Here is a 21,413-nt window from a genome sequence, read left to right on the forward strand (position 1 = left end):
AGCTGGTTTATTCCTTTTCTCATACGAAATTCAAGGCACCTACAGTACTGCCGAATGGCTGATTGATCGCATATATTCCTCCAATAAATGGCCCGTTTCGTGTTCTTCCTTCTCGGACATTGGTGGGAAAAAAACGCACGTCTTTCTCCTCCATAGCCTGAAGAAGAAGAGAGATTTCCTCTCGTGGCCGCACGATCGTAAGGCATATCAGGCATCCACAATTCCGCACAAAGATAACGTACGACGAACTGCATGAATTCATGGTCGATCGGCGACTGCACTGCGCGCATGATTTGCCGTGCATGCATGGTAGATGGCGGGGCGCTCATTGAAATTTCCTTCTACCCCACGCCACCCCACCGCGCCATGAATTTCACATGTGCCCTTGTAACGAGTGCATCCGCTAGCTACTGGCACAGCCACAGCAGTACCACCTCATATGGATGGCGCCATGAATGAGTGAATGGGAGCCGACCGGGCGGTAGCTGCCTACGCACGTACTGTACAACATACACGGCGGGCGCTGTGGCTTTGCCGACTATGGTATATTTAGGCGGGAATGCATGTGTACCTCTATCGGCAACGTACGCGTTCAACATCAGCGAGCGTCGATGGCCGTTGAGCCGTAATAGTGGCCAGCGGCACAGTACATGCTGCCTATCACGACGGAATTATGACCATATCAAGCTTTTCTTTTTCTTTTTCTTTGCTGGTGGGAGTTACCAGTTGGTTGGTATTCATGGCGAGGGAGGCCTATTGATTAACCTCTGCCGGCCGGCCGGCCTCTCCGACGCACGCTAGCTTGCAGGTAGGACGACTGGCGGTTAGTCAGGGGCCCGGCCAGGCGCGCCCAAGGATGAAAAATGGATGCAATGTACTCCCGTGGCGTTCTGAGTTCTACTTCTCCTACAGTGGTGTGGAGTCCATGGACGGAGACGGGGAGACGCGCGCGACGACTCGTGACTTGTGGTTCTTTTTTTTGAGATGGAAGAAAGTGGCAGAGGCTACACTGGCAAGAAAGCCATCATGGACTGATCGAGTAGCTCTGCAGCTGGTGGCAGAGGTAGACATTCTCGAGTTAATTTTCACTGCTACGTTACGACGTGTAGTGTACTAGTGTGGTCACGACCGAGAAGAAGACCCTTCATTTCAAATTTTTACTGTTAGTCTGGTGATTTTCCTCATCTTGGGATTAAATGGCCATTAACTCCGGTTTTAATTACGGAGTAGTGGGAGTACATGTCGATCGTTTTCTCGCCGGCAGTACTGGGATCAAGCTGTCCGTGCTCCATGTCCTGGTTTATTAGTAACACTGGAGCACGCATAGATCGTCGGCCGGGCAAACTATTTAGAGCCCGATCGAGTCTCCCCAAACAGAATCCAATGTCACTCCATCTCATGGACATCATCTCTTCTCATCCACGGACCGTAGATGCAAATGTTCTAGGGTGATCGAGCCAGAACGAGGGGGCAGGGTCCCTCCTCGGCAAGGGAGAAGAAGGGCGACCCCTTCTTCATGCGGCGCTCCATCTCCTCTAGTTTAGGTGCCTGAAGTGTGGGTTGTGTTGTAAGATGTGCTTCCAGCATTCTTGTATCTTTCGATATATTGATGTTTTTTTTATTTTGTAAGTGAAGTTGATCCTTGTGCTCGTTTTTTGTAATCCTGATCAGTTGATGGCTTTGTTAATTTAAAATCAGGCTTGTCTTTTTTTGTGGATACAAAGTCGGGCTCGTCTCGAGCCTCATTTCTTAAAAAAAAACGGGTGCAAATGTTTTTCTAGCTAGATACATGGCAAGCCGCAACACTCTTGAAGTAGCTAGAGAAACGAGAGAGAAGAAACAAGCGGGCCTACAGGCCTTTAACGTGTGTCGTCCGGATTTCTGAAAGGCTATGAGTATTAGACGTAAACTTCTTTTGGTGAATCGCACAGCCCTCTAGGGGTGGCGTGACTTATACATATATTGGTGGTACATAGGTACAAAGTACAAGTCCAAACCATACACGGTTAGGTATACAGAAGCTATACGTAATACAATTACATAGTCTAACACCCTCCCTCAATCTTAACTGTAGCCTGAAGTACAAAGCAAGTTAAGATTGCGCCTACAACTTTCAAACTGAGGTTGTGGAAGTGGCTTCGTGAAGATGTCAGCAAGTTGATCTTTGGAGGAGATGAACTTGATATGAAGAAGCTTCTGTGCAACGTTCCCTCACAAAATGATAGTCAACTTCAATGTGCTTGGTACGAGCATGAAATACCGGGTTAGATGAAAGGTATGTCGCACCAATATTATCACACCAAAGAACTGGTGGCTGCCCTTGAGAGACTCCCAACTCTTTTAACAGAGACTGTACCCAAATGAGCTCAACCGTGGCATTGGCAACCGCCTTGTACTCTTCTTCAGTGCTACTCCGAGATACTGTGGCCTGCTTGCGTGCACTCCAGGCGATCAAGTTGCGACCAAAGAAGACAGCATAGCCCCCCGTTGATCGACGGTCATCCAGGCTCCCAGCCCAATCTGCGTCAGAGAACGCAGAGAGAGCACTCGAGGAGGTGGACAGTATGAGAGAGATAACACAGTATACGCTTCACAGCTGACCAGTGTGAAGTCCGAGGAGCATGAAGATACTGGCACACACGGTTAACCGCATAGGAGATATCCGGTCGTGTGATAGTCAAGTACTGCAGACCACCAACAACACTGCGGTACTCTGTAGCATCATCTGAAGGAAGCAAGGCACCATCCAAGGTTGATAACCGATCTGTCGCAGACATAGGGGTAGTAGCATGCTTGCAATGCAACATACCAGCACGTCGAAGTAGGTCCAAGGAGTACTTATGCTGAGTGAGAGTCAGACCAGTAGGAGACCGTGAAACCTCCAGACCAAGAAAGTAATGGAGAGCACCCAGATCCTTGACAGCAAAATGACCACCCAGAGCAGACAACAGACGATCAGCAGCGGCCTCTGAGGAGCTGATAAGAATAATGTCATCAACATAGACCAGCAGATACATAGTAACCTCGGGACGATGTAGCAGAAACAGAGATGTGTCACCAGTAGATGGAACAAAGCCAAGACATCGAAGTACTGAGCCAAGTCGCGCATGCCATGCACGTGGAGCTTGTTTAAGTCCATAGAGTGCCTTAACAAGACGACACAGATGATGTGGACGAGCAGGATCAACAAAACCTGGAGGTTGCCGCATATACACCTCTTCCTCTAAGACCCCATGAAGAAAAGCGTTCTGAACATCAAGCTGACGCAGAGACCACCCTTTGGTAACAGCCAAGGACAGAAGCAGACGAATAGTGGTAGGTTTGACAACTGGACTGAACGTATCCTCATAATCAAGACCGTACCTTTGCTTAAAGCCTTTCGCCACAAGCCGCGCCTTGTAGCGCTCGATAGACCCATCCGCATGCTTCTTGACCTTGAACACCCACTTGGAGTCAATAATGTTGACACCAGACACGGGAGGAACAAGGCGCCAAGTATCATTCTGCTGAAGAGCCTGAAACTCCTGTTCCATGGCAGTACGCCAGTGAGGAATTCGAAGAGCCGCCTGAAAATGTCGAGGCTCAGCACGGGGGTCAGCATCCGTCTGCGCCACACACGCCGCAATCCATGCAACCGTGCCATCTCTGCGCTCTTTTGGGCGAAAAATACCACTCTGACTGTGTGTATGAGCACGTCGAGTAGCTGTAGGTGGCAGAGGTGGTGGCGGAGGTGGTGTCGGAGATGCAGTCGAAGAAGATGGTGACAACGACATAGACGAATCACCAGTCTCAGGAGCATCATGTGGAGCAGAGGACCACACAGGGGTCGACGGAGAGGCGGCCGAACCAGGCAAGCGAGGTAACACCTGGCCAGGCATACGGTCTGGCGAGGCTGACCCGCCTGGGGTGGAAGCAGCAGCAGCTGGCTCAGCCAGCTCGAGCGGACCAAGACGCGACTCACGCGGAGCCGAAGCAGCAGCCGACTCAGCCGGCTCGGGTGCAAGGCCAGGACGCGCCTCGCGCGGAGCCGAAGCAGCAACCGGCTCAGCCGGCTCGGGTGCCAGGCCAGGGCGCGGCCCACACAAAGCAGCGGCAGCTGGCCAGGCCTGCGCCAGCGGGCCAGCGGACGAGGGGCCAGGGGGAGGCGAAGGGGTGCTGATGCATGTGCCATGCACAGGAGAAACATTCCCTGGACACCCTCCATCGAGTTCCCGAGCGACCACAGGCGACGAATCATCAAGGAGCTCAAGGCGCGCTCCTCGCCCAATACCTGCACCATGGTTAGGTAGCAACGAGGGAGTATATGCAGCATCTACAAATTGGACAGGCAAAGGTAAAGTAGAGTTCTCAGGTGTAGTGGGAGTGGTGGAGGTGGCCGGAAGTGCAGAAAAAGGAAAAACATTCTCATCAAACACCACATCACGAGAGATGTAGACGCAGTTAGAGGGAACATGAAGACACTTGTACCCTTTATGAAGAGAACTATAACCAAGAAACACGCACTGTTTAGACCGAAACTCCAACTTGCGTTGGTTATATGGACGAAGCTGAGGCCAACACGCACACCCAAAGACCTTGAGAAAAGTATAATCAGGAGTTTCATTCAGCAAGAGTTCAAGTGGTGTTTTCATCTGACGGAGTCATGTAGGAAGTCTATTAATAAGAAAGCATGCAGTGGAAAACGCATCACTCCAAAACCGGAAAGGAACCGAGGCATGGGCAAGCAAAGCAAGACCAGTCTCAACTATATGGCGATGCTTACGCTCGGCTACACCATTTTGCTGATGTGTATGAGGACAAGACACACGATGTGTGATTCCAAGCTTATTAAAGAATGCGTTGAGGTTGTGATACTCACCCCCCCAATCTGATTGCACATGAATGATTTTGTGATTGAGCAGACGCTCAACATGCGCTTGGAATTGCAAGAAAACATTAAACACATCAGATTTGCGTTTAAGAAGATAAAGCCAAGTGAACTGACTGTAAGCATCAATAAAACTGACATAGTAATTATGGCCACTAACAGAGGTTTGAGCATGGCCCCATACATCTGAAAACACAAGTTCAAGCGGTTTATGGACTACACGACTCGACTCAGAAAAAGGAAGCTGATGACTCTTGCCTTGCTGACAGGCATCACAAACTGCATCAACATGTTTATTGGACACAACTGGAAGCTCATGACGATGAAGTACATGGTGAACGATAGGAGTGGCAGGATGACCAAGGCGTGCATGCCAATGTGATGGAGACACACGAACACCACTGAAGGCACTGGGAGCTGGTGGCACATCAAGCGCATAAAGACCATTATTGCGTAGTCGACCTCTAAGAAGTACGTCCCTCGTGTCCCGATCCTTGACAAAGAAATGAAAAGGATGAAATTCAGCAAGAACATTATTATCACGAGTAAGTTTAGGAACTGAAAGCAAACTACGTGAAACAGAGGGAACACGAAGGACATTAAGAAGACGTAATTGTTTGGATCGATGTGTAAGAAGTGATGCCTGACCAATATGTGAGATGTGCATACCTTCCCCATTAGCGGTGCGAACCTGATCGTGTCCACGGTACGGCTCCTGTGTAGAGAGCTTGCCCATCTCACTCGTCAGGTGATTGGTAGCCCCCGTATCCATGTACCAAGATGCATCAACTGGGTAAGAAGGAGTATGCCCCTGCTCATGAGTCGCCAGGGCAGCCTGCTTCTCATTGCCCTTGCCATTGTTCCCAAGCCCCAAGAAATCCTGCTTGAAGCGATGATGGCAACGAGAGGCAAGGTGACCATCAAGCCCACATAGCTGGCAGGGAATCTGAGCACCACATGAAGGGCAACAGGCACAGACTCGACCTCCTGTCAAGGTAGTGGTGTTCCGCAATTAGGCACGGTCGGCGGAGGCTTGCCACCCGTTGGTGGCTTGGAGGGCTTGCCCTTCCCACGTGTTGCAGCGTTGGCGGAAGGAAAACTCGACGTAGACCGGCGAGCCTGGATGTGCTGCTCCGTAGCAAGAAGACGTGCGTACAACTCTCGTGGCTGGATGGGAGTGTCACGACCATTGATATTCTCCACCAAATTATCATAGTCGTCACTCAGTCCGTTGAGGACATAGGAAGTGAACTCCTCCGGACCAAGCGCCTTGCCAATGGAGGCAAATGTGTCAGCCATACCCTTCACCTTGTTGAAGTAGTCGGTGATGGTGAGATCATGAAGCTTCACCTCCCCAAGCGCAGTGCGAATGGCATGAGCCCGCGCCTGAGACTGCGAAGCAAAACTGGTGTGAAGAGCCGTCCATGCGTCCCGAGACGTAGAGGCGAAGATGACCAGTGATGAGACCCCCTTCGTAAGAGAGGACTGGATGGCAGAGAGGATGGCCTGATCCTGAGCCACCCATGCATGATGCCCCGGATGGTATGGCGGCGGGCACGACAGAGTGCCATCAACAAACCCCTCCAAGTAACGACTGCGGAGAAGTGGTAAGACCTGCGCACGCCATGACAGATAGTTATTCGTCGTCAACTTCACCGGGATGAGATGCGGAAAGTAGAACGGTGCATGAGATACACCATAATCCGAAGGCGGCGGCGGCGCATAAAAAACCGGGGGTGAAGGACCACTCGGCACGACGGACGAAGCCACCAGCTCTGTCGATGCACCGCCGTAGGGCGCGCCATAAGGAGACGCAGGCACCGAGGTTGGCGGGTAGGCATAGGCCAACGGAGCAGCGTGGCCATAGGACTGCTGCAGCGGAGAGGGAGCCGGCCACTGACTAGCCGGCGCGGCGCCATAAGAGCCGGCCACCGGCGGCTGTTGTAGGGACGAAGCGCCCTGATGAGGATGCGCTGCTCTGTAGGGCACAGACGGGACGCCCTGGTGATGCAGGTCCGAGTGCAGAGGCGGGACGCCACCCGAGCCGGATTGCTGATGGAGATACGGGGCGGCGCGCTGGTGATGCGTATACGGAGCGGCGCCGTAGGAGCCTGCTGGCGGGACTCCATACAGATGCGGGATAGCGCCCTGGTGACTGGCGGCTGGAGCGGCACCGTACGATGCAGATGGGACGGCGGCGCCGTAGGAGCCTGCCGGCGGCTGAGCGGCGGAGTCGCTGAAGACCGGAGACGGTGGCACGGCGGAGCCCTGTGCGGTGGCAGCCATGGAGGCGCCAGCCAGGGAAAGCAGCGGCGGAGAAGCCAAAAACGGAGAGGCCGGGACGGCCGGAGTGGCGGCAGCGAGGCCGGCAGCTGGAACGGCGGTCGGCGCGGGAGGAATCGCAACTGCGGCGGCCGGCACCGAGGCCATAGATGCGATCGTGGCAGTAGCGGAAGCAACGATCGTAACTAAGCTGATACCATATTAGACGTAAACTTCTTTTGGTGAATCGCACAGCCCTCTAGGGGTGGCGTGACTTATATATATATTGGTGGTACATAGGTACAAAGTACAAATCCTAACCATACACAGTTAGGTATACAGAAGCTATAAGTAATACAGTTACATAGTCTAACAATGAGGATGAGGCCTTCTCTTCCGGGAGAGCTCCATTTCGCCGTTGTGCGTGCTTGATCTCAAACCGACCAGATGAGCATGAGCCGCTCTGTCTGTAGCCTCGCAATAATAGGCGGCGGCAGGGCCGACACGTGATTCGAGGCAGGTGCCGACACTCGAGAGTGAGAGCCAAGTGGCCGGCGTTGCACGCCAAGGTGCCCCATTTAGCGCCCAACCATAGTGTGTCTCCCGGTCCATGCACCGACCCGCTTTCGACTCCTCATCATAATATATATATCATGTTTGCTTCAAAGTAAAAAAAACAAGAACGTCAAGAAATTTCACTATGACATTTGAATGAATAGTTGTTGTGCACAGTGTCTGCCATGGATGTTGTCGGCAGGAGCAGGGGTACCTGGGTGGCGTCTGGATCCGACGGAGTGCAGTGGTTGCGTAAGCCAAGACAGGCAGAGAAGGGCAGGATTTGTGAAAATACCGGGGCTTCAGGTGGGCTTTTGGGGTGGGTCTGGAGAGTTGAAGTCCGTCAAGGTGGATGTCCGGACTCCCCGGAGCTCCCCTGATTTAGGGTCGGTCTATGGGATTCCGGACATCCGGACCAGTTAGTCCTGATTTGATGATCCGTTTTGAATGGCTAAAAGTGTCCAGAGACGACCAAATCCAGACATTTGCAGGTGTTTTCGTGATGCGCGTTGGAGATACCCTAACATGCATGGGTTTAATTGGGGAGCACTCATACTTAGTAGTACACGCCATTTTCTTGCCGGCAGTACTGAGATTAAGCTGTTCGTGCTCCATATCCCCATTTAGAAGTAATAACAAGTGCACTGGAGCACACATAGACCGTCATCAGACAATTAAACTAGCAAGAGCCCGATCGAGTCTCTCCAAACAGATAGAATCCGATGTCACTCTCATCACAAGAACATCATCTTATGATCCGTGCATGGGTGCAAATGTTTTTCTAGCTAGACTACAGTAGACGAGATACTCATGACTCATGAGTTGGAGAAACGAGAAAAGAAAAGAAAAACAACGAGGGGTTGACACCCCGGCCGGGCCTGCGCCGTCTGAATTTTCTGAAAGACTGCGACGAGGAGGCCTTCCATTCCGGCGCCGTGCCGGCTCTCAAGTCGATCAGATGAGCCGATCTGTCTGTAGCCTCCGGGCAATAATAGGCAGCCAGCGCCCCCATGGCGCGCAAGGCCGGCACGTGATCCGAGGCAGGAGAGCCGACGGCGGAGAGCGGGAGCCAAGTGGCCGGCGTCGCACGCCAAGGCGCCGCATTTAGCGCCCCCAACCACCGCACCATCCATCGACCCGCTTTCGCCTCATTTAACGCGATCCGTTTCGGGTGGTCCTAGTTAGCCAGCCAAGCTAGCTGTCTCCCGCCCGCTAACCCACTTACCCTACCCACTGCCGTCCGTCCGGCCTCCTTAACTCGGCGCTCTGAGTGAGGTTGCGGTTGCGAGACAGCTAGTGAGAGTTCAGCCTGGCCTCTGGCCGCTATAAGAGGAGGCAGAGGCCGCTCGCCACCTTTCGTGTCCACGACGTGCGCGCCTTGCCAAGTCGCAGCCACCCACTGGAGCTCGCCAGTCCCATAGTCACTAGTCGCGCGACACGAGTCGTCGTGCCCAGGTCCTCTCTGGCGAGTTAGCCATGGACGCTTGCTCTCCGGTCCTCGTCGTCGGGGCGCTGCTCCTCGTCCTCCTCGGGGCCTCGGCGCCGACGGCGTCCGCGGCGCGGGCCTTCTTCGTCTTCGGCGACTCCCTCGTCGACAACGGCAACAACAACTACCTCATGACGACGGCGCGCGCGGACGCGCCGCCCTACGGCATCGACTTCCCCACGCACATGCCCACGGGGAGGTTCTCCAACGGCCTCAACATCCCCGACATCATCAGTACGTCTCCAGCGTGCCTCCTCTCACATCTAGCTCAGCTAATCAAAGCATGCCTCTCTCTCTTTCGTTAATCTGTCGAGAGATCGAGCAGTTCTTGACATTGCCACATGCTTGATCAGGCGAGTACCTCGGGGCAGAGCCTGCGCTGCCGTACCTGAGCCCCTACATGCGCGGCGAGAACCTGCTCGTCGGCGCCAACTTCGCGTCCGCCGGCGTCGGCATCCTCAACGACACAGGCGTCCAATTCGTAAGCTCCCACGCACGCACGCACGCTTGAATCATGTACTAGCACGGTATCTATAATAATGCAACCAGCGGAGATGACAATGCTGTGTGCGTGCGTGCAGGTGAACATCATCAGGATCGCGCAGCAGCTGCAGAACTTCCAGGACTACCAGCGGAGGCTGGCGGCGTACATCGGCGAGGACGCGGCGAGGGAGCGCGTGAGCCAGTCGCTGGTGCTCATCACCCTCGGCGGCAACGACTTCGTCAACAACTACTACCTGGTGCCCTTCTCCGCCAGGTCCCAGCAGTTCGAGATCCACGACTACGTCCCCTTCATCATCTCCGAGTACAAGAAAGTCCTCGCGGTAACTATGCTTCACTTACTTACCACTAATTAATTCCAAGAAAAACATACTACATAATTTCTGCTCCAAAACATGCTTGCATTTGTAAGACATGATTAGCATTCAAGGTGAAAAAATGTCGGGACGTTATTTGTCTTGTATTTTGTCAGTATGGTGCACAATAGTGGTAGGCCTAAAAGTTTCCAAAATTAGACAGGGAAACGAAATGCTTTGCTTCATGGTAGCTAGAACAGTAGTGGAAAGAGATGAGTCTGTAGGCTGCCCGCCTGCCTGCCTGATATGATGGTGGCCTGCCTGCCTGATATGATGGCGAGGGAGATGGGCGGTAGCACCGGTGAACATTTGTTCGTAGTGGAGTCATTTTTGGGTAGTACGTTCAGCAAGCGATAAACTGACACGCGGCCTGTAGTGTTCTGCACGCCGAATTCAGAAGCACACTATTTCTGGCAAGAGTTAGCCCATGAAGCGAGAGACGATTTTTATTCATGGTTGATGGCTAGTTTCAGTAACTGTTGGGACATCTTCACTGTGGAGGCTGAACCCAAACATAGTGTACAGTTAAGCTTGCACTTGAGCACACCAGTACTGCTAGTAAAGAACACTCACGAACATAGTTCATTTTCACTGTCATTAGTACTCATACTTCATAATGCACAGCTAGAGATTAGGCATCATCAAATTAATAAGAGCTACGGGAACGCTTAAACAACACTGTTAAACAGCGATAGGAAATGTTCCACCCACAGTATCTCCAAAGTACCGCGATATTTACATTACTACGTAGAGCTACAGAGTACTCCTACATTGAAAGGAAATGAAGGCTGGCTCGTAGTACCAGATCTCTTTGCATTGGTGCACCTTGACATTTATGATTCGTTCATAGGCTCCAGTGACAACAGGCCTAAACATTTGGCACTGCCCTGCCGAGTTTGCCAACCAAGAAAACTCAGTTCTTACCGTAGGGAGGGAGGGCTGGGGTAGTATGTCTCGTCATCGTGGGATCGTCTGGATGCGATGCATGCATGTTGGAAGTTGCCACCAACCACTCTGCCCAGGCAATCAATATAGGCCAAGCAGTGGGCAGCAGCCCAGTACACGGTACACACGCGCGCACCACGTAGTACAAAACCACTCTCGTCTGCCACGCATGCACACACTCTCTTCTCTCTCCGCAGTAAAAGAGCAGCAGGCTCGCGTTTTAGTACTGTCCACTGTTGCACGTAGTACTTGTACCCTTGTCACGATGCATTTACCCCTCCACATGCAACAACTGTGGCGCTCCACAGACCGTGCATGCACCTTCGTACGTCTTCGTGTGCGTCCATGCATGCTTCGTTGCAGCTACGTGTAGGCCGTGGCGTGGGTAGAGGCTTGGGTTGGGGTTGGGGGGTCATGCATGCAATGCAATGCAAGATGCAACGGCGCGAGCTGCTTGTCTTGTCTAAGTCTAAGTTGTCTTAGAGCATCTTCGACAGGCGCCCACCGCGGCGCACGCAAAAAACAGCTTTAGCGCGCGTCCATCGTCTGGTTTGGCGCGGCCCGCTCCAGCAGCCGCGCTAAAATACAGCGCGCGCGCCGTTCCAACAGCGCGTAAAAAATGCAGCACACACACAACATTTTTTTTAATTTTCGAACGCATGGATAAAATAAAAACTAGATAGATTGCATAAATAAAAAATGATATAAAGGTATTTTACATCGGTGCAACTAGGTAGATAGTTCGAAAGCATAGATAAACTACGGCGCAACTAGATAGAAACTACTCTAAGTCGCTATCATCATCACCATTATCATCCTCGGCGGTGTCGTCCGAGGTGTCTAGCCAGATGTCCAGCCACCGATCATCGTTCGGTGCGAAGAACGACTGCCCACCTGCTGCAACGATGTCGGACTGCGCATTCGCCAACGCCTTCCGCTGACGCCTTTCCAACCGCGTCTCGCTGCGCCTTCGCGTGTCCTCCTCGCGGCGCCTTGCCCAGTAGGCCTGCTCGTAGGCGACGTCCTTCGGGTGGCGTTGGCGCCACTCCGCCATGACCCGCTCGTCCTCCTGGGCGACGAGGAGGCGGCGTTGCCGTTCGGCGTGCTCCGCACGGTCTTCCGCTGTGTTCAGACGAGGCAGAGGGGCGAGGTTGAGCGCTTGCTGGAGCGTGTACACATCTTGAAAGTTCATCTGGCCGCGCGGCCGGCCTAGGCGCCACGCCGCCGCGTCGTACGCGCGGGCGGCCTCGCGCGCCGTCCCGTACGTGCCGAGGCCGAGCCGGAGTTCGCCGGAACGTATCTCCGCGGTGTAGCAGCCGTTGGGGCGCAGGCGGATGCCGCGGTAGCCGGACGCTCCTCGGCGGCGCGGCGGCATGGCGGCGCGTCGGTGACGGGGCGCTGGAGCGGCGCGTGGCAGAGAGGGAGAGGAAGAGGGGAAGAGGAAGTGTGGAGAAACGCGTGGCGAAGCGGCGCGCAGCTTTACAGGCGCGCGCGAAGCGGCGCGCCAAATCTTGCGCGTGAGCTGGCGCCTTTTCGCGCGCGCGCGCAAATGGTTCCGCCGCACGCTTGTTTCCCGCGGCCGCTGGAGCGCGGCAAACCGCCTCGCGCGCGCGTCGTTTAGGGCGTCTGTTGGAGATGCTCTTACACCGAAAGCTGACTGACTGACTGTGTGTGGAAACAATGGAATGGGGTGCAGCGGCTGTACGAGCTGGGCGCCCGGCGCGTGATCGTGACGGGGACGGGGATGATCGGGTGCGTGCCGGCGGAGCTGGCCCTGCACAGCCTCGACGGGTCCTGCGCGCCGGACCTCACGCGGGCCGCCGACCTCTTCAACCCGCAGCTGGAGCGGATGCTGACGGAGCTCAACGGCGAGGTCGGCCACGACGACGTCTTCATCGCCGCCAACACCAACAGGGTCAGCTTCGACTTCATGTTCAACCCGCAGCAGTACGGTATGGTCTCCAACTCTCGATCAAACAAAATTCTTTCACGTACGCATTTGGTCTCGAGCTAGCAGGTCGGTGAAAGAAAGAAAGAAAGAAAAATTAACGATGCATGCATGCGCAGGGTTCGCGACGGCCAAGATCGCGTGCTGCGGGCAGGGCCCGTACAACGGGATCGGGCTGTGCACGCCGGCGTCCAACGTGTGCGCCAACCGGGACGTGTACGCCTACTGGGACGCCTTCCACCCCACGGAGCGGGCCAACCGGATCATCGTCGCCAACTTCATGCACGGCACCACCGACCACATCAGCCCCATGAACCTCAGCACCATCCTCGCCATGGACAACACCAGGAACTAGCACGTCTACCTCTACGCTACGTACGTAGCTAGCCAGTAGGACTAGTCCATCTGTGTGTGCCCTGCCGACCTACATATATATAGCTACATATATATGGTGCTTAATTTGTTATTGGTCTCTCCCTATGTGCCTGGACCGGAGCGGGTGGTCAAAAGTTTTTGATAGGTCCGTCCTTGGTTTAGTTGAGACTTGAGAGTAATTTGGGTGTTAATTAAGAGAGATTGCTTATTTTCTGTTTGCTGCTCCAGATTGTTTAGCAGAGCTAGTGCCTAGGAAATTGTAAGACAATGGTTTCTACCAGATTGATCCAAGAATTCGTTGTAGCTTGTGAACCTTCTGTGTTTTCCAATAGGGATTTACTACTATGTTACCATGTTTTACTGCGAATGTTTTGCTAGATCATTCATCGGGTTTAACCGAAGAAGTTTGACCAGAATCACTGATTAAAATCACTGAACATAAATACTCCAGTGTAGATCTCAGCTGTCTCGACATGGGGACCGAATAAACAGGGGAGGGCAGAGGATACATGATTCAGAATTCAGAGCAGTGCGCACTTCACCGGAAATAAATAAATAACAGGACCTGAAATTCTCACCTGATCATTCCATGCCTTCCGAGTTCCAATTACCAATCAGACGAGGAGGAGCTTTTTTTTTTCCTCCGATTTTCAGACATATTGCTCAGAAGCTGCAGAACAGCACACCCGGTATGCACAGTGGCGCCTGCACCTGCACTTCAGAAGCTGTGACCATGATTGTACTTCAGAACTGTGATTTTGATTTACATGCCGTAGGTGTGTTGTTTTCTTGTTCAAGCAGGGAAATGCACAGCTGGGAAGTTTGAAGCATTGGTCCCGTACGGGATCAGCAAAAACTGCATATTCAGGCAATGTAGAGGAAAATGGATTAACAAACTTAACATTCAGATAATTCATACATATCACCCTTTGGGTGCTAGACTCCTAGTAGGCGGTTACTAGTGTTTTACTGTGAATATTTTGGTGGGTCGTTGATCGAGTTTAACCGAAGAAGTTTTATCAGTCACTGGTAAAATCACTGAACATAAATACTCCAGTGTAGATCTGAACTGCCAAAATGGGGACCGAATAAACAGAGGGCAGAGGATACAGGATTCAGAATTCAGAGCAGTGCGCTTCACGGGAAAACATTCAGATCCTGAAGTCCTCACCTGATCATTCCCATGCCTCCCCAGTTCCACCAATAAGACGAGGAGGTGCTTGTTTTTTATGCCCGATTGCCAGTCTTATTGCTCAGAAGTTGCAGAGCAGCACACCTGGTATGCGCAGTGGCGCCTGCACTTCAGAACCGTGACTTTGATTGAACAGCCTGTACTTCAGAACTGTGATTTTGATTTACATGCCGTAGGTGTGATTTCATGGTGACCTGAATGTCTCCATGCTGTAGGTGTGCTGTTTTCTTGTTCAAGCAGGAGAAATGCACAGCTGGGAGGTTTGAAGCATTGCTTGGTTCCGTTTGGTATCAGCCAAACTGCATATTCGGTAATGCAGAGGAAAATTAATTATTTAAATTAAAATTCAGATAATTCATACAGATCACCGTTCATCGCTACATTTCTAGTCAGCGCGTTGCTACTAGGTTTCCCATGAGCCCTCCACCAAGTTCATAGTGCTTGGCTGAGGAAAACCCTGCTTCCTTGGCTAACTTCTCCAACTCCTCTCCTGGAGAACAGATAAACAAAGACAAGCTTGATGTAAATAAGGGAGGGTGATAAAATCGTGAAGCAGTACATAGGCATCGGTGAAATGGCACATACCACTCCATTGTTTGGAATAAAATAATTCACTGTTTTCTTAAAGAAAAACACAATGATATATACATCTATACAATGTCACGGCTTTGCGCGTGAAGGAAATAGATGGTGTCCTAATGTACTCCATCAGGACAAGTTGAGATGTCTGTTGATCTACTTGGGCTATCAGAGTGGCAAGGTTTGAGATACACCACTCTTGTTTTACTCTTTTTTCTAGGTGCATTCTAATATTGTTCTTATACACATTATGTTTTACTTAATGATGTGACATATTTTCAGTATCATGGAAGTTTTCACAGAGAACGTTATGTTCAAACCTGTAAGATACTGTGATATCGAACTTTTCAAGTACTTGTACTCTTCAGTAAGTCCATAGCTACTAGCCAGAGGAACCACGACATTATCAATCGCCCAACTCTGTCCAAGAAAAGTATCACTTTGGTTAGTGAAGATTGTAGGATTTGTTCCAAAGTCTTGTATGGGACATGAAGCCAACATGTGATTTTGCTAGAATGCCATGGTGGAAGAGTGGATGATTAGTCTTTGTCAGGGAAGTTGAGCAGACCAATTCATCTGTATCATGTACCAATATGGGCTGAAAGTTTACCTGTAAGGATGCCGTGAAAAATGATGAGCTCTTGTTAAAATCCAGAACAGATGCTCGTGATCCTGCAGTCCAGAAAAACCAAATAATGAGAACTCATGCTGAACTGAAACAGAATTTGAACCATACACTCGACCTGGTTTTAGGACTCTAAGGATCTCTCGCATTGCTTTGGGTCTGTCAACCACATTGCGCAATCCATAGCCAACCGTAACAGCATCAAAGTAACGGTCCGTGAAAGGTAAATCAAGTGCATCGCCCTCGATCCATCTGCGACAAAGCATGTCTTAGCTAACCACATAAGTTGTTAGCCTGATCAAAAGACAAGCACATTCTGCATATCCTCACAAAGCTGCACAATAGCAGGAACGTCAAAATTCCCAAGCTCTCACATTGGGGGTGCTCACTTGATGTTCTTGTAGCAAGCCTTCCAGCGTTGGTCCTGACGGCTAGCAGCAGTTTGCAGCTGCTGCCCTGAGAAATCCACACCCATCACCTGTGATATTTCAGAGGTTGGAACATAAGATTGCCAACTCCCGAAAAAATTGCTTGGCTATTCTGAAGTTCTGAACCCTGAAGTCAATCCGACATTTCAGCAGAGTACCAACCTCTCCGTCTAGGCCGACCTTCTGAGACAGAAGGAACGCCAAATCGCCGCTCCCGCAGCAGAGATCAAGAACCCGATCCCCTCTCTTCGCCCTGATGTTCAGAAAACAAAAAATTCCCATCAACCAGTTGTCTTCTGAATTCACATTACTACTGCGACTAGCACTAGGGATGTACATTGACCAAGAGACGCAGATGCGCTTCCACGTCCGGTGCTGCCCCAGGCTGAGCACGTCGTTGAGCTGCAAGGAACGCGGCACCGCAGCGCTGTCGTCAGTACAGTATTTGCCAATGCAGCGGAAGGAGGAGAGGGGAGTGGGAGGTACGGACATGGTCGTAGACGGGGGCGATGCGGCTGAAGAGGGCCTGCCGCTCGTCGGCCGCGGACGAGCAGCGCACGGCGACGGAGCCGCGGCGGCGGTGTCGTCTTCCGCCGGCGTGCCTGGACGCCGTCGTCGTCGCGGGAATCGCCGCGGCTAAGGTGCCCATCGGTGTCCGTTTGCTCGCCCCGCCACATGATTAGGATAGGTTAGTATGACTAGGTTTGACTGATGGCCATTGACTCTTTTGCCCCTGCCTGTGAAGCTCAACGATTTGGGAGCCCTCCACCCTTGCCGCCGCCGCCGCCGCCGCCGAGGGCTGCATCCCGGGGGAAATCGAGGGTCTGGGGATGGACGTGGGGTCCTGCCACCTCGGCGGCAACGCCGACGCGGTGGAGTTCTGCCCGCACCGCCCCTTCCGCCACGTCCTGGCGGCCGCCACGTACACGCTGCAGGAGCAGGCGGGGGAGGAGCAGCAGCAGCAGCAGGACCGCGCGGGCACCGTGTCGCTCTTCTCCGTCGACGCCGGCGCGGAGGACGAGTCCCGACGGCTCCGGCTGCTCCACACCGTGGAGACCGCCGGCGTCTTCGACATGAAGTGGAGCCCTACGGCGCCGCTGCTCGCGCAGGCCGACGCCCACGGCCGCCTCGTGCTCCGGCGCCTGGAGCATGAAGACGGCTCGGACGAAGGTGCTGCTTGCTACTGCTGTTACTATCTCTGTAGATATTGGAACAAAACTGTTGTTATGTTAAAACAGGGCCATGTGTTAACTGTAAAGTGTAACTGGTATCATCTGCTGGCAGGCTACGTTTCATTAGAACTAGCACGACCAGGTTCTCGTTGCCAATGTTCATACGAAAGGCGTAGTTTAATCTGGATTCAGAACAAGCTGTTTGTAGGCTGCGATATTCTGGGAAGATTGCCATTACTTTGTTGACAACTAGGGTATTGCTGCTGATTGATGATCAGAGTAAAGTTGGGTTGCTCTGCTAGTCTTCCTGAAATGCATTGCTCATATTTTTCATAATATCGTTGTTCGATTAAAAAGTTAGCCTTGTGAATTCCACACTGATGCCGGGAACTGATGTATAGTTGTAAAGTATAACAAACATTTCATATATGTAATATCTTGATCATGTCTAAAAGTACATCCTGAGGGCTGATACAAGTGCTTTGTATGACCAAATTACACAGGTGTTGTTCTCACAGACGTGGTTGCTGGAAACATTTCTTCATCAATGTGCTTGTATGTGGACTGGAACCAAAATGCCGATTCCCTTGCCGTTGCATTATCAGATGGTTCACTGTCTGTGGTTCCCATGAGAGAGGACCGCCTGGAGGTATCAGAACAATGGACTGCTCATCAGTATGAAGTTTGGACATGTTATTTCGATCGTGCAAGACCACACTTGTTGTACAGTGGATCGGATGACTGCTCTTTCGGTTGCTGGGATTTGCGGGAAAGCCCATCGAATGCTGTGTTTCGGAATAAGAAGACTCATACTATGGGTGTATGTTGCATTGCTCAGAACCCATTGGAGGAGAATATGCTACTCACTGGAAGCTATGATGAATTTCTCAGAGTTTGGGACATGAGATCAATGATGAAACCTGTGGACGAGAAGTCCCTAAATTTAGGAGGTGGTGTATGGAGGTTGAAATATCATCCTAATATTCCAGATATCGTATTGGCTGCATGCATGCACAACGGTTTTGCCATTGTTAAAGCAGGGGCTGGAGATGCTACCATAATGGAAACATATTGCAAGCATGAGTCCTTAGCATATGGTGCAGATTGGCAGACAAGTGAAGCAGCGGAACATAACACAGATTCTTCAGTTATCGCTACTTGTTCATTTTATGACCGCCTTCTCCGTGTGTGGCAACCAGAGAACCTAGTCAACCACCCAACCTCTTAAGGCATAAAACATCATTATGCCCAGTTGAAGTATCAATATGGCATGGACCAACCTATTCCCTGAATGAACCAAATTGATTTCATTCAGGTAGCTCTTTGAATTTATGTTAATTTATTTCAAATGATGAGCTTATAGTAGTATGATGTCTAATTTATAGCTAGGCATTCACAGTCAATCAGTATTTGTTGTAAGCTTCCACAAAACTTTGAAGCTATCTGTTCATGTTATTTGAGCACAAACTGTTTTGAAGTTCATCTGGTGACTGGTGCATAGAAGTGATGATTCAGCACCAATCTAGACATCTACCTGGAAGAGCCTCTGACTGAGCTTTTCGCTGGTCATAAACTAATAATTCTGTCTGAAAACTTACAGTATGCTGTATGCAGTGCTTTCTTATTTTTCTTTTTGATCACATTCTGATAACGGCTGGAATGGTTACCGATTTTACTTTTCCAGTGCATGCACTGTTGCTTATATTAACCTACTGCACAGTATGGTCAACATGCTAATCACGATTCTTAAAAGTGTTGGATCATTGTTTTTCTTGGATGAAATTTGAGGTGTTGGGTAGTTGCCACAGCCTCAGCGGGCCAAAACAAGGAAAAAAGTTGTTAGTTACTTTTCTGATAAGTTAAAAATATATTGCGGTCTAGTGGATCTTACTAAGTTACTAGTGACTCATGAAGCAATACTCAAACCACGCTTCAGTACAGCTACTTTATTCTTTATCGTTTGCATTTTCCCAGAAAGTTCTGAGTCCTGCCTTTGTGCTAATCACACATGGCTCAGAAGGCAGGACGCAGATCAGATCAACTGGTCCAGTTTACAGAACTGTTCTGCTCCTATCGGTGAAAATAATGAAGACATGAATCAATTTTGACATGTACATGACAGTGGTAATAACTATGGGTAATATTTGAAGATAACTTCAAAGGATGCTTCAATTTGTTTGTGACTTGTTCTGAATTCATTAGAGGCAAATCATCTACAGTAGAATGAGATACCTTGGTAATAATGGACAAGATGTGATCTGTGTCACTTTGAATAAGCGGGAATGCTGGTTGGCAAGTCAGAGAGATAGAATAATGAGAATCATATGGTTTGCTTGGGATGATAAGTGAAGAAAGCTCTAAGGTTTCCCTTCCTGCATCCTTCTATCTGACACCACTAAGTACTAACTGTGCACTAATAAGAATTATCTGTTTCTACATCAGGTCACCAAGAATAGCTGTATTCTGAATATGAACAATAAAGATAGTGATGTGTTCAGTCTTATGTAGCTAAGTAACCTTTGATGTTTTCTGACCTTTTTCCTTAAAAAGGATTCAATAGCAACTGTTTGTTTAGGTTAGCTACCAAGGGGACTTGAATTTTATTATGCTAGAATGGCTTACACTAGCCGGTTTAGTTGTGCTCTTAGGCCTTCACCTGATGGCTGACATGCAGTGGGTATGTTAATCTACCCTTTAGCTGAGCCTTATAGAGTTGTATTGGATTCATCCCACTGATACACGAGGCATCTAGACCCAAGACGAGGCTATGTGACAACCTATTGCTTGAATTTTCATTGTAGAGAATCTGATTTACTGTCTGACATAAAATCTCTAGTTTGATCCTACTCATCTTTGCAGCCCTGTTGTATTGAATTGACAATATAGTTGACTTTCCAGACCTTATCTGCTGATGTCATGGCCTCCTTTGGTTTCATCATTAATGGCTAGGGGATTTCTTTGACGTGAAGGGGTTCACCCCTACATGGCTAAACCTAATTTATGGATTAGTCTGGTAAGAATACTGTATCTATGTTCCAGACTTTAACTTTCTAAGTAAACACGGGCTGTTTATACATCTGTTTTACTCTCCTTAAGCATGAGAAACCTAATTTCCAACCCTGAACATGATATATATTTTTTGAACGGAAAATTATAGGGGGGGGGGGGGGGTCGACAGTACAAATTTAGTAAAACAAGTACTCCCTCCGATCCATATTACTTGTCGCTGGTTTAGTACAAAGTTGTACGTAGTAATATTTGCAAGAGAGGGCTGTACAGGGGGAGGGGGAGAAGAACTGCTAATCTGGTAAGCCTGCTCATCCTTCATTCTGTAAGAGAGAAGGAAAAGGTCTCTTTTAATGAGGAAAGGCCAGGAGGCTAAACTAGGAGGAACATTATTGAAAAATTCTAGCATTTCTTTGTTTCCAAATGTTCCAAGCTGCTACAAGAAAGGCTTCTCTTGAGAGAGGTTTGCTGAGAGGAAGGAGCAAGGTGAAGATTAATTGAGGCCCAGCAGCCCCTGCTGAAGGAGCAGTTCCAGAAAATATGATCATGAGTTTCAAGGGTCCCCGAGGTACGTAACGCAGCTGGAACCGCCATTCGTATGGAAGTTATGCCTTTCAAGCATATCTTGAGTATTTAGTCTGTCATTAAAGAGTAAACAGACAAAAGCTTTGAGTTTGGCTGAGCATTTGGATTTCCACATCCACGAGGAGATGCTGTATATTTGGTGGCATAATAGCCATTCCCCAATTAGTCAGCTCTACAGCAGCTATATGAATTACCCACATAACCATTGGTAAAAAGTAACTAACTTGGTTAAAAACATAAATCTAGTATCTACTCCCTGTCTGCCTGCCTGCCTGGATTTGATAGAATCAACCAGGTACAGCATGTTCCGTGGCCATCGCCAGTGGTAACCAACCAATCACTACGGTGGGAACCACAAACCTTGGTTCTTGTCTCTGACGTCACTGATTAGTGCATTTCTGCGGGGGCACTCACTATGTGCATCCCTCAGCCATCTACTAAAAGAACGAACATTCAGAAAGTTCGTTCGATTGCTCCACTTGATTGCAGCCAACAATTAAACCCCACTTTGGTGGAGCAGTGGAGCCCCAC

The 21,413-nt window shown here is 50.4% G+C and overlaps 3 protein-coding genes across 4 annotated transcripts; 2 read left to right on the top strand and 1 right to left on the bottom strand.

Moving 5' to 3' along the window:
• The first annotated feature begins 8,998 nt into the window (after positions 1-8,998).
• LOC123189731 (GDSL esterase/lipase LTL1) lies at positions 8,999-13,607 on the top strand. Its single transcript, XM_044602207.1, has 5 exons — positions 8,999-9,404; positions 9,524-9,651; positions 9,752-9,994; positions 12,669-12,924; positions 13,040-13,607. Exons 1-5 carry the CDS (start codon positions 9,161-9,163, stop codon positions 13,273-13,275), a joined length of 1,107 nt encoding a protein of 368 aa, XP_044458142.1. The 5' UTR covers positions 8,999-9,160; the 3' UTR covers positions 13,276-13,607.
• A 1,170-nt stretch (positions 13,608-14,777) lies between these two features.
• Positions 14,778-16,869, bottom strand: LOC123189733 (2-phytyl-1,4-beta-naphthoquinone methyltransferase, chloroplastic). 2 transcript variants are annotated; one of them, XM_044602211.1, is made up of 8 exons: positions 16,610-16,869; positions 16,457-16,521; positions 16,282-16,372; positions 16,081-16,169; positions 15,810-15,943; positions 15,677-15,738; positions 15,387-15,486; positions 14,778-14,977 (listed from the first exon to the last, which is right to left on the bottom strand). In XM_044602211.1, the coding sequence occupies exons 1-8, from the start codon at positions 16,766-16,768 to the stop codon at positions 14,877-14,879; spliced, it is 801 nt and encodes a 266-aa protein (XP_044458146.1). In that variant the 5' UTR covers positions 16,769-16,869; the 3' UTR covers positions 14,778-14,876. The 2 variants fall into 2 exon arrangements, with proteins under 2 accessions (XP_044458146.1, XP_044458145.1); XM_044602210.1 differs by having other exon boundaries at positions 16,282-16,611.
• Positions 16,822-18,722, top strand: LOC123189732 (diphthine methyltransferase). The gene is made up of 2 exons (XM_044602208.1): positions 16,822-17,289; positions 17,795-18,722. Exons 1-2 carry the CDS (start codon positions 16,950-16,952, stop codon positions 18,517-18,519), a joined length of 1,065 nt encoding a protein of 354 aa, XP_044458143.1. The 5' UTR covers positions 16,822-16,949; the 3' UTR covers positions 18,520-18,722.
• Positions 18,723-21,413: the final 2,691 nt, after the last annotated feature.

Source organism: Triticum aestivum, chromosome 2A (genome assembly GCF_018294505.1).
Source record: "Triticum aestivum cultivar Chinese Spring chromosome 2A, IWGSC CS RefSeq v2.1, whole genome shotgun sequence".
Classification (NCBI taxonomy): domain Eukaryota; kingdom Viridiplantae; phylum Streptophyta; class Magnoliopsida; order Poales; family Poaceae; genus Triticum; species Triticum aestivum.

Excerpts from the sequence above, each read along its gene's own strand:
- LOC123189732 (XM_044602208.1), top strand. The coding sequence starts at position 16,950 with ATGGACGTGGGGTCCTGCCACCTCGGCGGCAACGCCGACGCGGTGGAG. Across the intron at positions 17,290-17,794 it reads TGAAGACGGCTCGGACGAAG|GTGTTGTTCTCACAGACGTG; the intron begins GTGCTGCTTGCT and ends CAAATTACACAG.
- LOC123189733 (XM_044602210.1), bottom strand. The coding sequence starts at position 16,611 with ATGTCCGTACCTCCCACTCCCCTCTCCTCCTTCCGCTGCATTGGCAAA. Across the intron at positions 15,739-15,809 it reads CCTTAGAGTCCTAAAACCAG|GATCACGAGCATCTGTTCTG; the intron begins GTCGAGTGTATG and ends TCTGGACTGCAG. Across the intron at positions 15,487-15,676 it reads TTTTCACGGCATCCTTACAG|AGTTGGGCGATTGATAATGT; the intron begins GTAAACTTTCAG and ends TTTCTTGGACAG.
- LOC123189731 (XM_044602207.1), top strand. The coding sequence starts at position 9,161 with ATGGACGCTTGCTCTCCGGTCCTCGTCGTCGGGGCGCTGCTCCTCGTC. Across the intron at positions 9,405-9,523 it reads CAACATCCCCGACATCATCA|GCGAGTACCTCGGGGCAGAG; the intron begins GTACGTCTCCAG and ends ATGCTTGATCAG. Across the intron at positions 9,995-12,668 it reads AGTACAAGAAAGTCCTCGCG|CGGCTGTACGAGCTGGGCGC; the intron begins GTAACTATGCTT and ends AATGGGGTGCAG.